At 48.6% G+C, this 18,662-nt stretch overlaps 1 protein-coding gene across 2 annotated transcripts; it reads left to right on the forward strand.

The window, feature by feature from the left end:
• The first annotated feature begins 6,625 nt into the window (after window positions 1–6,625).
• CAMK1G (calcium/calmodulin dependent protein kinase IG) lies at window positions 6,626–18,628 on the forward strand. Of its 2 annotated transcripts, none has more exons than XM_010724158.3 (13): window positions 6,626–7,111; window positions 10,932–11,049; window positions 12,621–12,749; window positions 13,054–13,128; window positions 13,365–13,503; window positions 13,604–13,727; window positions 14,256–14,331; window positions 14,872–14,984; window positions 15,453–15,531; window positions 15,835–15,922; window positions 16,655–17,041; window positions 17,548–17,678; window positions 18,505–18,628. In XM_010724158.3, the coding sequence occupies exons 1-11, from the start codon at window positions 6,748–6,750 to the stop codon at window positions 16,979–16,981; spliced, it is 1,632 nt and encodes a 543-aa protein (XP_010722460.2). In that variant the 5' UTR covers window positions 6,626–6,747; the 3' UTR covers window positions 16,982–17,041; window positions 17,548–17,678; window positions 18,505–18,628. The 2 variants fall into 2 exon arrangements, with proteins under 2 accessions (XP_010722460.2, XP_019478765.1); XM_019623220.2 differs by lacking the exon at window positions 18,505–18,628 and adding an exon at window positions 17,791–17,876.
• Window positions 18,629–18,662: the final 34 nt, after the last annotated feature.

The following is an 18,662-nucleotide window of genomic DNA, read 5'->3' on the forward strand; positions in this document are numbered from 1 at the left end:
TGATAAACACTTTCATGGGCAGGATGGGAAGCATGGGCTGATCCAAGCAGTGCCAGCCCAGCCTGCTCCCAGCGAGCAGCACAGCACCCCATGACACCATCCTCCATCTCCTGACAGCAAAAGCCTTTCCAAGGGAAAACCTTTGCTCGAGGAGTATTTTGCAAACTGACAGCATGCCAACGGGCTGCAGTGCACAGCATTGCTGCAGCAGAACACGCAGTGCTTGTGAAAGTCCTCTTCCATGGGAGAGGCAGTGGGAGCCTGCACTGCTGGCCGTAGTTTTATGAAGAGCAGACAAATGATGGGTGACAAATAATGAACGCTTCTGGAACGTAAAAATGCTTAATGCACAGAGAGAGGAGAGGATTTGGTGCTGCTGGCTGCTGCTCAAAACTGCCCTCCTGCAGCCAGTACAGTAGGTGGGCTGGTCTTTGTGCTGAAGCAAAGCCACGATGAATAAATACCTCTCATAGCAGGGAGATGCCTGGACGGAGCACTTGGGGATATGTCTGCAAACTCAGAAGTGGGTTCTGGCAGTGGTCTCCCCCTGGCACGTTCTGCTGCCATCAGCTCCTGCAGGACACCCGCTCAGCTCTTGGTGCTGGCAGCCATCTGCACCAACCTATCACCCATCATCCCATCTACTATTATTATTTTTAGCCAGAGGAGGAAGAGAATGGAAAAGAAAATTAAAAAGAAGCATCCGATAAAGTGCAGGCGTCATTTTTTTAGCTATCCAGAGAAAATATTAGCATTTTAATTCAGAAAAACACCACGTGGGAATGGTTTCAGGGCCTCATTTGCATCTCTGCAGGCCTTCCTCTGCCATAAGGACCACCTTTCCTTACACGCTCAGCTTTCCTGGCCCTGATCCCTGCACCCCCTGCAGCTCTGGCCTTTTGCCTTTCCTCTTCTCCAAACCTGGTTTTATGCAGAAGGCAGCACTGATCGAAGCACACAGGTGCACACAAGAAACAGGCAATCTGACCCTGCGACTGTGAAGTTTTCCTATTAAATCTCCCTCTCCTTTGTGCAGAATTAGCTCGTTTGCTGCCACCACCTCTTTTTGGTAATGTTCACAAGTGGCCTCACAAGAGATGCTGAGCGCCTGCGTCTCAACCTGTGAGCTCATTACAAACCAGAAGACTGAAGCTTTAAGATGCAAAAGAAGGATCACGGCCAAGAAACATATTTGGGAAACAAAATAAACCAGCTGTTTAAAGACAGGAGAGCCTGACAGACAGAGATCAGCGGAGCCCTGAATGCACAGACAGGTTTGAGTTGAATTCAAGCACCAAGAGAGCTCCTGGGGCTGCTGGTGAGCAGACGGGCAGGGTTCTGCCATTCCCACAGCAAACTGCTTCTCTGCACGCAGCCCTGGGGGACTGGAGCTGCTTCTTAGAAACAGCACTTCACTCTGGTTTTGCTCCTTCCAAGGCAGCCCCACGGGCAGTTTGTATTTTACCCCTTGCTCTCGGGTAGGGATGCTCACAACGCTCTGCTTTCCTCCCTGCGGTTGCCAACCTGAGAATGGACACCTGACAGCTATTTCTGGTAGCTGGCAGTATAAATAATGAATGGTTTCACACTGGGAGGAAATCAAATGGCACCAGATGACTCCAGTAATAAATCAGGAGAAAGGCAGGTGGTCTCTTGTCAGGCATCTCAAAACCGATGTGCAGCTTTATGAGGAGGGAGGTGGCTCTGGAATAAAACCCATCAATGTAAATCTCAGCTGCTTAGGAGTTGTGGCACTTTTCAGTGCCACTGTAAAGCACTGTTGTGATTCTGCTCTTAGAGGAAAAGCCTTCAGCAAAGGACTGGTTTAAAGACCAACTTGTACCACCCCAACTTCTTTGTGTTCACTGCTGTTCCCTGAGCCATACTGCGCCACTGGGGGGAACAGCTCGGATGCTGCCTGTTTTGCTAAAGAAAATTCAGCAAATGCACAGATATGCATGGAATCAGCTGTTTCTGCTTAAAGAAATCACGGAGGAAAAAAAGAAAAAAGGAAAAAAAAAAGAAAAAAGAAAAAAGAGACTGCTACATGATTATATGTCACTGCCTCAATTCCCAGTTCAGAGGCTGCTCTGCTGTCACCTGTCCTGCACACTGCCAGCTGTGATGGGAGCTCGTGGGAAAGCATTTGGTGCTACTGAGGAGCTTTGTTTGTCTGAAGATGACAGAGTACCTTCAGGGCAGTCTGTGTGCCCGTAAGGATAAGTGCCATCTACTCAAACACAACAGAGAAAGGAGTATTTAAATAGGCTTGGACGTATTCCCTGTGTCACAGCAGACCTTGTTAGCTGCCAACAGGCATCCCAGAGCTATTACCAAGTGGCCAGAAAACAGATATTCTGAGTAATTACATCTAGCAGGAGCTGGGAAGACAAACACTCCTCCAAACATCACAAGAAGCAAGGGAAAGACTTGAGAAAATACACTGATGTGTGTCTATGGTCAGTTTATATATAGGTGAGAAAAGCAAAGGCACTGCCAGGGGCATGGGGACAGGTTGCAGAGCAGCAGCTCAAGGCAGGGAGCAGCTCCCCATGAGCAGAGCTGCTCAGATCAGCACTCCCACACACCGAGGGATGGACTCTGTGATTGCTTATGAAATGTTTTGTCATCTAGCTTCAACTTATCAGCAAGCTGATGAAAAAAAAAAGCATAAATCCATCAGGCATGTTGTCTTACCAGCTCCTGATATGTTTTGGCTACTTACAGAGAGTAAGAGGAGTCTTGGGAGCAGATGTGAAACGCAGATCTTGTTTGCTCGCTTGTCATCACTCAGCAACCAAAACAAACAGTGCAGGAAGCAGCCCCTGCTGTGTCCCACTCCGTGCTGGGATGCTTTGCTGGTGCCCCAGCATCACATTATGGGGCAGCAACAGCCAGCCAAGGAAAGCACGTGGCAGTGATGTGATGACATTCCCCATTTAAAAGCCAGCTCACACGGAACCACGCTGCACCTGAGAGAGAAAAGTGACCCAGGAGGTCATAAAGAACCACTTTGTGCACAATGCCTTCAAGGAGTGACCCCGAGGCACTGGGATTGAGTTCCTCCCATTAGGATACTGTGTGAGCACGTGGAGCTGACCTCAAGCTCTGGGTCAGGAAAGCAGAATGAAGGCTGCTGGGAGTTGCTGCAGAGGGGCAGCACTGTGGGGTTTTCCTTCTTTTCCCGTGCTTACAATTGTAGATAAAACAGAGAAAGTGATGTGAAGCTGCTCTCTGGCCCAGGACAGGAAAGAAAGCTAAGCAGAAATCCCAGGGGGAAAAGTCCCAAAGCATTCGAATTAGACTCCTTCTTAAGCTAAATTCTTCAATACTGTTATCTTCTTGATTATTTACCACACACAACAGCAAGCAGACAAGGAAAAATTGCTCATGGTGAAGCCCTTCGGCCAGACTTCAGCATCTTAGAAGTAAAAAATAAAATAAAACAAAACAACAACAACAGCAGCAACAAAAACAGAGGAAAAAAAAAAAAAAGATTTTTGCTGGAATCGATCCTATCGATTTTTTTTCCTGCGACCACGGAAACAGGAACGTCCCCACGCGGTTACACGGCCGGAGTTCCGGGCGCGGATCGCCGCTGCAGTTCCGGCGGTGACCGCCAGGGGGCGCTCAGAGCTGGCGCTACTCCGCGGAGCCGCCGTTCCCTGAGTAATTAACCACCCCCAGTAATTAGCTCTTCAAACCTGCGTCACGAGTGCTTTATCTTTTGAAAAAGTTAACGGAAAGCACTTTTAGTCAGCTCTCAGCCCGAGTTATCAACAGCCACCTTATCACAGGATCTGCGCGGCTGGGAAATACCTAAAAGCACGCGGGCAGGACGGGCGCTGGGAGCACAGCGATGGGCATCCAACGGGGATCGTAGCAATGCGATACCAACTGCTTTGGGTTGGAAAGCATCCATTCCTAACACGAAAGTATTCAGCCACCAACCCAAACCCGCCGCGCTGGATCTGCAGGTCACGGCTTTGCTGCAAATGTGGGGGCGGTTCATTCGCGCTGAAGAGCTTAATTAACAGCACGTCACGTGATTCTCTACCATTTCAAAACGAATGGTGAGTTCACAGGACCTCAATTAGCAAGCAAGAAGAAAGTGCAAAACCTGCTGCTAAATTCTCTGGGTATTTCAGCTAATAATTTAACCGCTTCGTTTACAAAAAGCAAAAAGAAAAGCCGCCACCAACCGAACCATCCGTAGAAAAAAAATCAGCTCCTTCCAACTGAGCCAGTGCAGATGAAAGCAGCACCAAGTTGCTGCCCTGCTCGTTCCCAGCCACCTGGAAGTGAATGAACCTCCCTGCTGCACGGCCAGCGCTGTGCTTTACTCGTAAAGCTATAAAAGAAAGCAAATAACGCTCGCGGATGCCACTTGCGAGGAGCACAGAATTGGTTTGTGCAGTGCTGCAAGGAGCTCGTATGGAATAACAGCTCTCCCTGACCGCTGCCGGGGAGTCCTGGCTGCGTTGTTTGCACAACTGTTTCTGTGTTTTTGCTCCAAATCATTGGCTGTGCTGCAGTGCTCTCTGCTGGCACCAGCCGGGGATTTCCTGCCATGTCACAGCTGAGCTGTATTTGCTTTCTGAGCTTGTATTTACCATTAGGGTGTCACGTCTCCGTCTGTCTCTCTGTCTGAAAACCACTGTGCTGATGCCTCCTGTTTGCCCTCTCGATGACAATATTCTGAGACATTCATTTTCTCACTTCTTCACAGATACCAGCGGAGGACACCTGAGCCGGGCCCCACCAGCTCATTTTTCCCGAGCCAAACCTCTGTGACAGCACCCAATGAACAACCCAGCACTGAAATCACAGCGGATGTGATGCCCTGCCCAGGATCCCGCTGTTCCTCCTGGCCCCTCCATGCGCTGCCTGTGCTCAGTGCAGGGCTGGGGCTGACGATGCCCTCCCAACCCCTCCTGCCACATTGCACTGCTGCATTCCACCTCCTAATTTCTGATTCACGCCATTAAACCCAAGATTGGTGCTGAGCCGGAGCATCTTTGGTTAATAACTGCTATTTTAACACGAGCCCACGGAGAGCTCAGCACGAGGCCCCGATTTGTGTCCCAGATTTCCACCAGGCAAGGTCAGGATTCACCATCTCAATGGATTTCTTTGCAGAGCACACACAGGGACGTGTTCCCTCTCCCTCCCTCTGGTTGTTGGTGTTTTTCTCCGTGGTTCTGAAGGCCAAACCCTGAGTGCTGACTTTGCAGTGCACCCACTGCTCTGCTTTCCATTTTCTCAGGCAAGTTTCTTCCTACTTTGACTGCTCCTGGCATTGTCCTGCTATGGTTGTCCTCCTTCTGTAGGATCTGGAAGACATTGGCAGCAAGTGCTGCAGGAGCAGAACAAGGAGTCCTCACCCACTCCAAGTGGGTTTATCACAGCTGTCTCATTTCAGTACAGCTCATAGCAGCACCCAAACTCCATCGACTGGAGTGCAGTAAATGCTTCCCTTTTGTTCTCATTATCTCTGCCTTAAACTTCTCTCGAGGCAATCTCATTATGCTGCATAACGTCGCCTTTAATTTCACTTCCCCTTCATCACACTGTGACCAGCTGTGCGGTGCCCATTGCACTCACATCACCCAGCAAACAGCCCAGGGATGGGGCAGGAACCCCAGCACCCCAGGGGAAATGGATGCTTATGCACAGACGGTGATTCATCCTCAGTACGGGCACTTTATCCTGAATTATGGCCTTAACAGAGTGATTGCAGCAAGGGATGTGCTGCTTTCCTCCTCTGTTTGTGTCCACCCACCACCTTGCTATGTCCTCAGGTGCAGTTGCATCAGTTGTCCATTGCTCTCAGCTCTGCCCTTGCCTTCCACTGTCATCCTCAGCACACAGTAAGGAGCTTTGGCCTTCCTAGAGGAGGAGCCAACCCATGGTATTTTTCTCCTTCTTTTTGCCATTTTTTGCCTTCATCTCACCAACATTAAAAGGACGACAGGTCACGTAGTCCCAGCACAGCACAAGCATCGATTCACAGCAGTGCCATCCCCAGCTGTCCTGTGTGACAGACATTAAGAGCATGAATAGGTGAAGCTTTATGAGGATTTCAAGATCAGAACAATGCAAATTCCTCCAAAACCTGGAGCTGAAGGAAACATTCAGGCGCTACTCCACACCCTGAAGTTCTGACCCAATCCTGACTCTGGACTTCACACTGATGGAGTCTGACCAGCAAAGAGAGTTCCAAATTGCCTTCTCTTTGTAATTAAGCTAATGAAACAATCAAATCTTAAGAAAAGTAATGTGATCTAATGTTGCCCGAAAGCTGATTGTTCCTGATAACAAACTGAACTTGACAACATAGACATCTATTGTGCATCATTTTAGATGACAGTGTGAATCAACAGAGTGCAGTCAGCAAAGTTGGTTTTGTCCTCCCTAAAAATTCCACACGATGGGAAAGATTTGAAGAGTAGCAAATATTTCCTGTACTCGTGTGCTGCACTTCTTAGGAAGGTGGCAGACAGGTTCTGGAAGTCAGTGCAGAGGCAATGATTGGTTCGAAATAGCCTAAAACGCTGTTGATGGAGATTAATTAGATTAACGAGTGTCATTTTTCTCTGGGGTTTTGTGCCATATAAGGATGGTGGAGAGCAGCACCCCAACTCGCTCAGTTGGAACTGCTCACAGTGCGCCCTGCCCAGCCCTGCAGCCCTTCAGCATCACGAGAAGCAAACGGGATATTTTTAATCCCGAGAAGTCATCCGTTTGATGAAAGCTAATCGCATTTGCATTCCCCCCCCCAGCACTGTTTCAATTCCACGCCGGCTGCTGGAGGGCAGTGGAGCAGCCCAGCACCCGGCCGTCCAGCCGGGCAGCGCGCTCCATCCCGCTCCCCGCACCAGGTACCACGGCTGCGATGCACGGCGACGTGTGCACACATGCACACCCACAAGCTGCTTATTCTCGTGTCAATTGACTCCCTGTAAGTGCTGCCTAGCTACCGGCACGGCGGAGCCATCTCTTCTCCTCCCGCAGCCTCTGCCTGCTGCCACCAGCAGCCCTAATCCCCCCCAGAGCTGTGGAGCAGAGCGGCAGCGCCAGGGTCCGACTGGCTTTGTTCCTGCTGACTTGGGTAAGCGAAATCTTATTTCTTCATAACCATTCCCTGGCGGATCCGTGCAGCAGAGCAGGTGGTGTGCTGGCTGACCTGGCTGTGTTTTTTGAATGAATGGTGGCTCGGAATGGGAGGGAGGATCCCGGAGGACCTACGAGAGCGGGGCTGTTGGTCCGATGCCCCGCATGTGATCCTGAGCAATTCATAGAAAGCTGCCGCCTGGCATTTTCACTTCAGAACTACCATAGGAATCCAAAATGTTCATATTGATAAATGTTATCTTGCAAGTGGTTCGTCGAGGAGCGCCGAGTTACAGCACTGCTTTTGAATCAGTGGGGCGGTTTGATGTGGATTTGCCTTTAATGGCGAGCTGTGTTTTCAGTTTCTCAGTCTTTTGTCCCCGAACACGGAGGCCTGGCAGCTAATTTGTTCACATGCAGACTGCTTGCTTTGGTGTATTTTGAAAACAAATCCTTTGACATTGTGCTCTCCTCCCTTATATATATATATATATATTTATATTTTGCTTTAAACTTCTTAATTCCAAAGGCAGAATCATGAGAGAACCATATATCTTCCCCCCACCACATGTAACTTTGTCACAAGACTATTAATCATGCCTACAACCGTTTCGCTGGTGCAGTATATCCATTCAGGAGCCCAATGTTTGTCTGCAGAAGGATTTGTTACCGTGAGATATGGAGCTGAACAGATTTCTACAGGAAATATTTAAGCAAGGTCATAATAACACTCATTACAGTCCAAGCAGCGACGTGTCATTGCTGGATCAGACAGAACAGCAGTTGTGTTTATTGACTGAGTCTGTGGAAGAGCCCAAAGGTTGGCAGTAATGTTGGAACCACTGCTTTCAGTGTGCACTCATCAGACCAGAGTCCTGCAGGCGGCTCAGTTGTTTATGCTGGGGGAAAGGAAACAATTGAAAGCAGTGTTGTGCCCTTCTTTTTCATCTCAGAAGGTCCTTTTGTACATTAGTTAATGAGCGTGTCCATTTCGTTGTGCAGTCTTAACACACTGCTGTTAATGCACTGTTAAAGGGAGGTGGGAATGTGGGCAAAGCCAGACCGGTTGGGAGCTGAAAGCAGCGTGTTCTGGTATGTGCAGGGTGTGCTCCGTCCCGTTCCCTCTGCACATCCCACTGCTCATGGACATCCTCCTGCAGGGCTGTGCTCGAGGAGGGGCATGCATGTGTCTGATGCACAACAGGAGGGCAGGAAGCTTGCCCCAAGCTCAAAGGCTGCCAGCCCAACTTTTGCTGTGATGTTTTGCATTCCTGCGGAAAGCAAAGCTCCAGCTGAGCCAATAGATCCATGGAACCCTGTTTACTCACATGCTGAGAAAGGTCAGGGTGTTGGACCAGAGTCGGAATAAACAAAAAAAATAAACCACAGATGTATCCAATGCCTTGAACCAGTGCAAAGTGCAACAGGTGCCTTAACCAGACTGAGAGAGGTGGGAAAAGGTAAAATCACAGAGCCCACGCCAGGAAAATCCCGGGTCCCAAAGTGCAGAAACACGGCCAGGCAGCACAAAGCCCTGTGCAAATGGGTCCTGTGAGCAGCAGAGGTAACGGTATTGAAAAGAAGGTAATCTGGTGCTGGGAAGGGGGAAGGTGGGCGAGTATTTATCACCTGAGTACGTATGCAGCTTTACATCTTGGGCAATTCAAACACTGGATTATTTTGCTCTCAAAATAGCACCACTTACTTACTCCCCTTTCTCTCAGAAGGCAGCGAGGCAGGAAATGACTTGTTCGCAGTGATAGAGAAAAACTGAGAAAGCAGGAAATCAAATACACGTGTATGGAGTCAGAGCGATTCATCCAGCCCTCCCTCCAGACAGCAGCACAACCAAATGCTGCGTGCATGGAGCGACAGAAGGAGAAACTATAAGACCAACAGATGATTCACGGGAGACTGAAGAAAACAGGCTGCTGTCTTCCTTCTAGAAGGAAAATCCATTCTAAATCAGAAACACCTTCCGTCTGCAGCTGGACATCTCTGCTCAGAGTTCCTTTCGTGTGAAATTCCTGTTCTGCAGAGATTGGGTGGGATGGATGGGTGACTGTAAAGTGGAAACTCCACTTCTGAGGCTCAGAGGAGGTTTCTACTGATGGGTCACCATTTTTATGGAGAACTTTTGGACTTGGCTGATACCAGACGTAACGTTATGATTGTTTTTTGTAAATATTTGTATTCTGAGAGTTTCACACGCGTCAGAATACAGAAAGTAAATAAAGGTCAGATGCACAGTGGCCTTTGGTGATTTCACAGACCAGAGCCTTCAGCTGTTTGCAATTGAGTCAATTCAGTTTTCCATAACGTTAAATTAACCTCTAAAAAATGGTGTCAAGGATCTCGAAATCCCGAAGGTGCACTAATTAAGGAGGTCAGTGAGGTTCAGGAGGAATTTAAGCACCTACGGTGACTGGCACAGAACAACATCTTTCAGCTCTCTCTGCTGCAAGACTTTCCCCTTCCCGAGCACTTGTGCACAAGAGGAGCTTTGGCCCCGAGGGCACCTGCAGCCCAGGGCATCTCTTCCTGCTGGTGGGAGGGCGATGCTCATGGCTGCTTTCAGCCCATTTCTTTCATCATGCCGTAAGCCAAGTGTTTTGATCGCTTTTCTTCTCCCATGGCTTCATTTTCACCTTCCAGCATACTCCCAGCTCTGTAATGTTAGACCTGATCTTATTAAGAGTGCTCAGACACTTGTGTAACGTTTCATCCTCCCCACCAGGCCCCCTATAAGCTCTCCTAATTCTCCCACCACTCGGGTGAGCTCACACAGCATCTCCTCTGTGTGACAGCGGTGCTTAGAGAAGGGAGCTGGGATACAGCCAAGGGCAGACAGCCCGCAGCCCCCGCATGCTTCCAAACAGAGCACACCTCCTGTGACATCCCATAGCCAAACCCCGATGACGGGTGCCCAGCCACCACCCAGCACGGCGGGGTTTGACTGCACACAGCTGTGTTTTCCTCCATCTCTGCCCACTGTGTCCCCAGAACCCTGGGATTAGTCAGGCCAGTGAAAACCCAGCTGTGTTTCCTTTTACCTTCATCCTCCTCCTCAGGGCTGGGGATGCTCTCACCCCACACCCAGCTCGACTCTCACTGATGGCATCAGTCACAGAGCACAGCGGGGAGCAGGTAGCGGGAAGGTCATGACTCAATTAACAATAATTAGACGACAGCAGTGTAAACTGCCCACAGCAAATCGACAAAATGTTTTCTATCAATTCCCTTTCCTGCAGTCACAAGCTCTTTCAAGTATTTCTCAAGTAATAAATTAGATCAGCTCTGATCCTTCTGAGTTGCTCGTTGCGCCTAACTTTTTAACCCATTAAGCCACGGGTGCCTTCGCTAAAATTAGCAGCCATACTCATTAACAGAGTTTTTTTAGCACAATAGGAACATTTGTGAGGGGCAGCATGCACCAGAGGAGGGCACTGACTGGGCAGCACTGCAGTGTGCAATGCCCAGCTGACCCGGTGTTACGCTGCATCTGCAGCTGGAGCTGGATGTAGCAGCCAGGGCTCAGCACCAACAGCTGTTAAGTAGCATTAAATGGGTCTAGCATTAAATGGGGAGGTTGGTGGCCCTGCATGTGGCAGGGGGGTTGGAGATTCATGATCCTTGAGTTCCCTTCCAACCCCTGGCCTTTCTGTGATTCTGTGAAAAGCAGCACCAAATTCCACATACTTCAGTAGTGTTGAAAAGTCTGAATCCAGGTGAGCGCTGTGCATGGCACCCTGAGCCAGCCCTGCTTGCCATGCCAGCCCCCACCGCAGCCCTCAGCTCTCTGCCCCTCTTCCTCACAGCATCCCCTGCTTCCACTCTGGAGGAGATGGGCCGCAAGGAAGAGGATGACAGCAGCTCCTGGAAGAAACAGACGAGCAATATCAGAAAGACGTTCATTTTCATGGAGGCACTGGGATCGTAAGTACCCCCCAAGGTGCAGCAGCCCCAGCCCTGCTCTGCCCTCCAGTCACAGCCTGGATGGGGCTTTGCTCTTTCTCTTGTGAATGCACCGATCTGCTGCTGCTGCTGCAAGGTCAAGCAAGGTCAAGGGATGGCTCTGAGAGGTTTAATAACGCCGTGTGTTTATCTCATAAACCCTGAGTCACTTGAAGGATGAAACGAGAGCGTGGCTGCTTGAGTTGTACGATGTTTCCCTGGGAGTTAACAGCTTAATTTGCCTATTGGTGTGAATGAGACGAGAAAGCGTTTCCAAGGTGGTGGAGGAGGAATTGAATTACCTCCAGCAGGAAATTCTGCCATGTCCAGATTTTCCATGACTGTAGAACCCACAGCAAGGCTTCCAAACACAGCTATGCCAGAGCTCGGCTGGGTTTTAAGTTCTCATGTTCCTGGTCAGCTTCAGAAATCAGTGATGTTACCCAACAGCTTCCCCTCAAGGAAGAAGGCAAGAAGAAGTGCTCGGTTTTTCCTCGCCAACTAGTTGATTCATAATTTTTTAATAAGGGGCATAATTATTATAAACTGTTTGGGACAGATATATAGAACAGATGCCCCAGCATCTGATTTGTAGGTTGTTCATTTCCTACTACTACATTAATAGGATAATTTAGTATTAGAGTTTAGGATTTTTTTCCACACGCGTTGCTTCAGCTGGCCAAGGAAAGCAAATGGAGATCTGGGATTTAAAATCACTAGGAAATTTCCCATCATCTCTATGGGGAATCCTCAGCCATTGGATTGGGGACCTCTGTGCTGCCCATTCCTTGAGAACCCTCAGGAGTGTGGAAAGCATATCCATGAAACAGCCTTCAGGGCTCAAAGGGATGAAAGAGGAAAATATGAAACCAGGAGAAGGTCCCAGCACCAACTGCACACCAAACCCATCTGTGCAGTGCCCTGTGTTCTTTGTTCAGGAGATTACAGGTTTTCTGCCCTTGTTTGCTGGGTTTGCTACAATAGCATCCCACCAGCACACTTCCACCATGCTCACCTTCCTCTCTCTACCTACCACTGCCTTGCAGGGTTGGAGGCTCAGCAGCTCGTCCCATTTAACCGCCACAAATTAATCTGTTGCTCATTTGATGAGGATTACTGGGGACTGACCTGGCAAAGCATGCACTGTCACTGTCCCAAGACACGTGTTCTGCTGCCTGAGAGAAACCTCTAACAGGATTGCAAGCTTAGGATGTTGCAGATAGCCACTCCTGGCCATGCCAAGCTGAACCCTCATCAGGATTGTACCAAGCTCTGCAGGCAGCCCTGAAGGGCATCACTTAAATTGCAGGGAAATTCTTTGTCCACTCCCTCAATATAGCTCCATGATAAACTATGCAAACATAACCTTTCCTCTACAGAAAAAAATTGTGTTAGGAAACACAATTAGTGTTTCCTAACTCTGGGGCTGCTGGAAATGTACCTTCAGCTTTCCAACCAACATCCACTTGGTGTTAAACCACTCCCAGGTTGTTTTTTCCTGCTTTTCCTGCTCCTATCTGTCAGTCTCCCCCTGTTCACACTTCTCTTTGCAGAGGTGCATTTTCAGAAGTTTTCTTGGTGAAACAAAGAAGCACTGGGAAGCTCTTTGCTCTGAAGTGCATCAAGAAGTCCCCGCTCACAAGGGACAGCAGCTTGGAGAACGAGATAGCAGTGCTGAAAAAGTGAGTTCACACGTGCATACATACGTTATCATGTAAAGAACTAACACCCTTTCCCAAGATGTGGTTCCAAAGTGAAACTAATGCAAAGAAATAAGTATTTCTTTTCAAAAAATACGTAAATTAATACGCTAATGGAGTTACTTCTCCCCACAGCCCCAGCACAGCCCCAGGTGTGGGAATGCAGCAGGTTGTGCAGCCACAGAACTGTCACTTGTTTTGAAAGCAGTGTGACAGTTGGGTTTTCAGCTGGAAAAGCCACTCGGTCCTTGTCAGATTCGTTTCTAACCCAGGTTTGTCTTTGCAGAATAAAGCATGAAAACATCGTGACTTTGGAAGATATCTATGAGAGCACAACCCACTTCTACCTGGTGATGCAGCTGTAAGTATAGCAGAGCCACAGCGCACTGCAGCTCAGCGCAGCCATTCTAGAAGTCAAAGATTTGCTAGGAACGCTTCCTGGTGTCCAGATGGACTCAGGGGAGCCTGCTGGCTGCTGAGCTGCTGCCTGAGAGCAGCTGTGCTGCAGGAGGAGCTGTAAAGGGCCTGAAAGTTCATGGCTTGTGTGGAGGAGAGCGCACGATCGCCCGCCTGATTTTTCATCTTTTTTTGCAACAGGGTGTCGGGTGGAGAGCTGTTCGACAGGATCTTGGAACGAGGGGTCTACACTGAGAAAGATGCGAGCGTGGTGATCCACCAGGTCCTGACAGCAGTGAAATACCTCCATGAAAACGGGATTGTCCACCGTGACCTGAAGGTGCAGTCTGTCCCTCGGCCGCACGCTTCCCAAGCTCCATCCCATAGCTTTCTTCATTTTTCTACCATAAATTTCAACCTCTGGCTCTCTGTATTCACAGCCTGAAAACCTTCTTTACCTCACTCCTGAAGAGAACTCCAAAATCATGATTACAGACTTTGGTTTGTCCAAGATGGAGCAGAACGGCATCATGTCCACTGCCTGCGGGACGCCGGGATATGTTGGTGAGCTGAGAGCTGGGAACAGGCTGCTATGGTGGGCTGCCAGGAAAAGGGCTGTGCCCTTACAACATGAAAGGGAAAAATATACAGCCACCTTAACAACAACACACCAGTCACAGAGGCAGCACTGCAGGAACCCACAAAGAGTGGATTACTGATGGTTTTAGAGACCACAGAATCCCAGAGTGTTTACAGGGTAATTCTAAGAGCAGTGTGTTTTGCTGTTAGCCACGTATTTATTGAAAATTTACAGCAAAAAATTTAACACTGTAGGATTTTGTTTTGTGTTAACCTAAGTGCATTGCCTCCGTCCTGCTTGTCAGAGCCTCTGGGTGCAGGCAGAAGTCCTCAGTGGGTCATTCTATTCAACAGCATGAAGTGGATACAAAAGGCAGACAGCAATCCAGCTGGTACATAGGGCTGTTACTGGCTCCTGTGCTGACCTCTCAGAAGCCAACTGCACAGGGATCTTCTCCTTTTCCCAGAATTTACCATTGCTTGCAATTTGCATTTCTTTTTGCTTTTCTGCAGCTCCTGAAGTCCTCGCCCAGAAACCATACAGCAAAGCTGTGGACTGCTGGTCCATCGGAGTCATCACCTACATCCTGTGAGTAGCAGCAGGCAGCAGCCCTCCCCATCTCCACGTTTCCCAGCTCGTGCACTGCCTCATGCACCTCTGCAGCATGGAAGCATGAGCGGAGGCGGTGCTGGCCCTCTCCTTCCTCGTGACAACACTGCAGTTACTCCTCCCTCACACAGATCCTCCAGACCACAGAAATGAAAGGGGTGGTGGGAATCAAGAACCGGAGCGGAGATGAATCGCCTTTTTTCTATTATGTGCCTCATCCTGTGCTTTGTTTTTCTCCAGTTGCCTCTAACTATCATTGAGTCTTCCTCTGTATGTTTTGTTTCATTTCCTCCCACACCATGCAGTTCTGTTCCAGCTGTTGCTTTGTTCTTTTGCTGCTGCACAGTTTTTAACTCTTTTCTGCAGCTTTCCCCATGCGCTTAGGGACAGATGGATCCATGCAGCAGCCTCCTGTTACTCACTCCCTCGTGTTGCACACACGTGCCCAGCCTTAACAGGCCACACCAAGCTCATGCGGATGCACAGCTGAAGGACTCGTGCCCCTCTGCTCTGTTGCAGGCTGTGTGGGTACCCACCTTTCTACGAAGAGACCGAGTCCAAGCTGTTTGAGAAGATCAAGGAAGGCTACTACGAGTTTGAGTCTCCTTTTTGGGATGACATCTCCGAGTCAGGTAGAGCCCGGCAGCATTTCACCTTCACTTTGGCCGTGGGGGTGGGGACAGCCCACAGCAGCTGCCAGCAGTGCAGAGCAGGGCAGTGATGCCAAAGCTGAGCTGTGTGGGCAGAGAGAAAAAAAGAGGGGAAAAAAAAAAGAAAACAGGAGGCTGCTCTTTAGAGCAACTTCTAAAACTGCTCAGTCCCAACTTTTGTATTTTTTTCTATTGGCAGTGAGAAATTCAGTTCACATTCACTCCATCTAAGCTGAAATTAGGTACATGTGCAGGTGACATTTTTCCATCAGAAGCATTTCACCACACATATCTCCCTCCACCACGGTAATGAAGTGGTACAAACATCTCCTTCCCACGCTGACCTTTGTGATGTTTATCTGTGAGTGTTTGCCCTCTGCTATTGGAATCGCATCCTGAAAAGGGGAGAAAATAACCTTTCCTCTCTGCTTCTCGTCCCTTTCCAAACAGCCAAGGATTTCATCAGGCACTTACTGGAGAAGAACCCAGACACAAGGTTTTCCTGTGAAGAAGCCCTGAGGCACCCATGGTGAGAGTTGTCCCCCAGCCTGGCAGTGCCATCGGCCACCTCCGCAAAACAAAGAGAACTATGAATAATTAAAGATGCAATTGGTGTAATATTTGTCTCCATAAACAGAGGCAAAGAAGAAATCCCATTCTGGGCTTTTCCGAGCTTTGAAGTGTGTGTTTGTGTTACATTTTGTTGCTGTTTTTCCTTTGGGTTTAATTATTGCTGATTGAATGTACAAAGCAGTTAGTTGCCTCCAGAATGTGGAATGACTTACAAATGCCATCTGCCTATGAGCCCATTTTCTTCTCTCCCCATCTGCAGGATTAATGGAAATACAGCCCTTCACCGTGACATATACCCATCTGTCAGTGCTCAGATTCAGAAAAACTTTGCAAAGAGCAAATGGAGGGTAAGTTGTTCGCCATTGGGAGCCCAGAGCCATTTCAATAGCAAACGCCAGTTGCTGCCATCTAGCAACAAGCGAGGTTCCGTGATGGGTAAACACCCAAAATCCTCCAAAAGTTGCCTGAAAATCATATGCAGCTACTCTTTATGGTATGCTTGGATCAGTGTTACCTACTGCAATGCACACTGGTCTGTTTTCCATGGACATCACACTATAGTGCCATCACAGTGCCTTGCCAACAAAACAAAGATTGGGGAAAAGGATTGCTGTCTTGGTGCTAGGGAAATAAAACCAGCACACTGTCAGCAGATCTTTTTGTGAGCTTAATCCAGCTTCTCCTCCTTTCAGCCCTGGTACTTCAATCTATATCAAAAGAGCTTTTGTAAGAATTTAGATGGAGAGAGTAGTATCGTAGGAACCACTTGAATTAGAGTGTTTTAAATACACTCAAAATTCAGCTTGAGTCTCCGTTCCACACTGTGGATTAATTTACAGCTGTTCCCCCTGATTTCCTTATCTAGAAAGAGTTATAATCTTCAAAAACATCAGCAGTTTGTAGTCTGTGGTATTCGCCATGTTTATGCCAGGAATGAGCACCTTTTGCACGTTGTGCAAACATTCCAGCAGCACCAAGCAGCTCAGCATTACCACCCTGCTGCTGCTGCTGCTTCATATGGACAACATTCATCCAGCACCGCTGGGTGCTCACTGTGGGGTTTTTCTCTTCCTCCCCAGCAAGCCTTCAATGCCGCAGCCGTGGTGCACCACATGAGGAAGCTGCACATGAATGGCCACGCCACGGCTGGCAGCACCCACCCAATTATACAAGGCTCTGAGGCACCCAGACCCAGCACAGCCAACACCACGCAGCCAGCAATGCCCAGCAAGGACGAGGACATGTCACTGCCCCAGGTCCCCTCTCCGGCCCCTCCTGCTCCGCTGGAGCAAGGCACAGGAAGTGAGAGAGGGCAAGCTGCAAAGCCCCCCAGTGAATGGATCACCAGACAACCAGAGCCCGCCAGCCAGATCGTGTGGCTGCAGCCCAGTGTGCACAGGGCATGAGAGAGCCAAGGCATCCTTCTGCTCCGAGATGGTGCTCCTTAAAAAACCTGCAAAATCCCAGTAGGTATCCACGTCATCAGCTGTAACTTCTGACAAAGTGTATGGGACTAACCCTGCCTGGATGTTGCTGCCTGCCAGCTCCAGGTGGAGTAGAGAGGAGGGAGGAAAATGACAGAAGCAAACATTGCACCAGTACCTAGCCAAGCGTTTTTTTGTGCTTGTATGAGCAGCAGGTGAGGCACAGTGCCCAGGCTGCATGGCAAGGCTTGCAGTGAGCTGAAATGGTGGGGGTTTGGTTGCCATTGCCGTCAGCACATTTGCTTTCCAGAAACTGAGATGATCTATGGTTAGAGCTGCCGATGCCAATTACTCAGCAGCTGCTGGCTGAGTGGACCCTGCCTTTCCTGCAGTGTTGACTTGCGCTCCAGCTCTACTTTGCTTTCAGCAGCTGAGACTCTTTATATAAAAACAACTTTAATTCACCTGCAGAACGACCATCAACACTGTTGTTTATCTTTTTTTTTTTCTTTCCATCTTTCTCTTCCAATTCTTCCATTTCCATCCAGCCATTTCAAATCAGAAGTTCTCGTTCCAATGAAGACTGGTAAGCACTCATCTCACTGTGGCACTGGGCAAACTGGAGTTTGTTTGATCATGTGATGAGGAAGGCAGCCAGCGGGATCCCCCATTGCCAGCGGTAAGTGCACACCATCCCACCACCAGCTGTTTGCAATTAAACCCATTACAGCATGAAAATGGGAAAGGCACAACTAGCAAAGTGACTGTACAGAAACAAATTGATTTTGCAGGTATTTTGTAACAGAGAAAGCCCTAATTAAGCCATCTCTTGAGGAAGAAGTCATCCTTTGACTTCCAAGTGGACCAACCCACTGGCTCTAAAATCAATTGGTTTCAAAGGCAATTATTGCCTGAACAGCCCATCCCATCCCTGGCCCAGATTTGGTCCAGCTGGGTCAGTTCCAGTTGCTTTGTTATCAGAGAGCATGACATGGAGATTTTGGTTGTGTAGGTGAGCAACAAATACCAGAGAAATACGAGAATGAAAGTTTCCTCCTGTTTGGTCATAGCTCAGATTAATTCCGAAATTAACATTTGAGACATGTCGTGTATAAGCAGTAGGAAATAGTGCTATTAGCTTCTGGTTGAGAAGATGTTCCAAAAAGGTGAGCATGGGCCAGCATAAATCTCCCTGGAAACTACATCAAGTGAGCTGCATCTTATCATCTTTTATGACCTTTTCTACTGATGAGATCACACGAACAGAACTGTAATGTACAAAGGATCAATAGATGAGACAAATGCAAGTAAGATCTACTACAGACTCCAAACAGATCAATTCCAGTGATCAGTCATGTAACAGCCCTTTATAAATGCAGCAATAAAAAAGGAACTAAGCTGCTCCTAGCCCCCGTGCTGCTGCCGCCTATTAACAGAGCACATTGTGAAGGCAGCAGTCTAGCGAAACAAAGTTCAATTCCCAATTGAAATTCTCACTCTTGCAGAAACAGAAGGGCTCTTTTACTCTTTTCTGCACTTCAAAACCAGACATCAACAGTGCAAGCAAGAAGAAAGGATGTTGTGTCCCGCCAGGGGCTGACAGGCAGCAGCATCACGGAGAGCAGCGACGCGGTGATGAGCAGCACAGTAATGCTGGGAATCC

Source organism: Meleagris gallopavo, chromosome 28 (assembly GCF_000146605.3).
Source record: "Meleagris gallopavo isolate NT-WF06-2002-E0010 breed Aviagen turkey brand Nicholas breeding stock chromosome 28, Turkey_5.1, whole genome shotgun sequence".
NCBI classification, from domain to species: Eukaryota; Metazoa; Chordata; class Aves; order Galliformes; family Phasianidae; genus Meleagris; species Meleagris gallopavo.